This window comes from Quercus lobata, chromosome 8, assembly GCF_001633185.2.
Source record: "Quercus lobata isolate SW786 chromosome 8, ValleyOak3.0 Primary Assembly, whole genome shotgun sequence".
NCBI classification, from domain to species: Eukaryota; Viridiplantae; Streptophyta; class Magnoliopsida; order Fagales; family Fagaceae; genus Quercus; species Quercus lobata.
This window is the reverse complement of record NC_044911.1, coordinates 35,038,598-35,040,737: the sequence shown is the minus strand read 5'-3', so window position 1 is coordinate 35,040,737 and position 2,140 is coordinate 35,038,598. Positions and strand designations below refer to the sequence as shown.

Here is a 2,140-nt window from a genome sequence, read left to right as displayed (position 1 = left end):
TCTTGGTCATCATCCTTTGGTAGGTCGACCCGGCATTCTTCAAGCCAAAGGGCATTACTTTATAATGGTAGTTTCCAATGGGAGCGACAAAAGCCTTTTTTTCTTGGTCCTCAGCGGCTAAGGGTATTTGATGGTAGCCTTGGAAGGCATCCAAAAAACTCATTTGAGGGTGTCTCACGGTCGAATCCACCAATCGGTCTATTCGCAGCATAGGGAAAGGATCTTTCGGGCAGGCCTTATTCAGGTCTGTGAAGTCCATGCAGACCCGTCATTTCCCACTCTTCTTCTTCACCACGACTCTGTTGGCTAGCCATTCGGGGTAAAATACCTTCTTGGTAGCCCCTGCTTTCTTCAATTTTATAACCTCCTCTTTCACAGCATCTGCATGCTCTTTCGATGGTCACCGAAGAGGTTGCTTCTTAGGTGTTACAGCCGGGCTAACATTAAGGTGGTGGCAAATGAAATCTGGATCGACCCCCGGAGCCTCGTAGGCGTCCCAAGCAAACACTTTCACATTCTATCTGAGAAAATCAATTAGTATTTCCTTCTCTTGGGGTGGTAGTTCTGAGCCGACCTGAAAAAATCTTTCTGGGTTGGAGCCAACAAGAACTTTTCCAAATCCTCGCAACTCTCTTCCTCTGTAGGTCCCTCCCTACCCGAGGCCAGGGTCAGGGTCGTTAATTGTTATAAGCCGTTCTCGGCTAAGGTGGAGGGCTCAGTACTCGATCGTCGTGAGATTGCTGACACTGCATTGCCGGGCCATGGCTTAGTTCCCTATTACTTCTTTCACTCGACCTTCCGATAGATACTTCACCTTTTGGTGTAAGGTTGATGACACAACCCCTAGAGCATGAAGCCATGGTCTGGCTACAATGGCGGTGTAGGGGGAGTATGAATCTACCACTATGAAGTCTACCTCTACCACGTCCGAGTCTATTTGTATAGGCAGCCTAATCATGCCTTTCAGAGTGACGGTTTTTCCCTCGAAACTCACCAAAGGGGAGTCGTATGCTGTCAGGTCCTCTAGTTTTGGCTTTAATCCTTTGTGCAAGTCGGGATACATTACTTCCACGGCGTTACCCTGATCAACTAGCACCCTCTTCACGTCGTATCCCCTAATCCTAAGCGTGACGACTAGGGCATCGTCGTGGGGTAGGAGGGTTCCTAGTTTATCCTCATCCGAGAATCCGATTAGGGGTGTGGCCATCCCTCTAGCCCTCTTGGACTCCCTATCATCAGCTTCAGCGGGAAGCCTGTCCACCGACATTACTCTGAAAGGATTGGAGCCGGTCCTTCCTGGTGAGGCGAGAATGACATTTATCATGCCAATGGGTGGTCTCAATGTGTTTTTCCTTGTTTCGATGCTCGACTACTCCTGCCATCCAACAAGATGATGCAATAGATGTCTCAACTTCCCCTCTCGAACCAGCCGATCCAAGTGGTTTTTCAAATTCCTGCAATCATTGGTGGTGTGGCCCGACTGTTGGTGATATGCGCAATACAGATTCTGGTTACGTTTCGCGGGGTCACCTGCCATCCTACTTGGCCATTGAAAGAACGGTTCATTCTCCACTTTCTCTAGGACCTTATGTAATGGTTCTCAGAACACAACATGGACTGCCTGTGCCCCCGTGGATCTAGACTGCTCTGAGTAATCTCTTCTCGGTCGATTACTGTTGTTAAAGCGGTCCGACCTGAAATCCCTCCTCTCTTGAGGGACAACCTTCGCTTTGCCCTTTCCCATCTGTTGGTCTTCTTCAACTCTCTTGTACTTGTCGATTCTGTCCATTAGTTAGAGCACACTAGTGATTGGTTTCCCAATTAAGGACTTTCTTAAACCATGCTCTGTCAACAGGCGCCTCTTGAATGTGCTAATGGTGATGTCATCATAATTTCCCTCTATCTCATTATACATTTCCCAATATCTATCTGAGTAGGCCTTCAGGGTCTCTCCTTTTCACATAGACAGGGACAGGAGGAATCTAGGGGCCGAGGGACTCTACTGCTAGTTATAAAGCGAGAACCGAAAGCCTGTGTCAGCTACTTAAAAGAGTTTATGGAGTTTAGCTTGAGGCCATCAAATCATCTCATCGCCATGGGTCCCAAGCTGGACGGAAACACTTTGCACATCAACGCCTCA

General features: G+C 48.2%; 1 protein-coding gene across 1 annotated transcript; it reads right to left on the bottom strand.

Annotated features, from left to right (window-relative positions):
• Nucleotides 1–766: 766 nt before the first annotated feature.
• LOC115956787 lies at nucleotides 767–1,267 on the bottom strand. Its single transcript, XM_031075080.1, has one exon. It carries the CDS (start codon nucleotides 1,265–1,267, stop codon nucleotides 767–769), a length of 501 nt encoding a protein of 166 aa, XP_030930940.1.
• Nucleotides 1,268–2,140: the final 873 nt, after the last annotated feature.

Coding starts and splice junctions, on each gene's coding strand:
- LOC115956787 (XM_031075080.1), bottom strand. CDS start 1,267: ATGTCGGTGGACAGGCTTCCCGCTGAAGCTGATGATAGGGAGTCCAAG.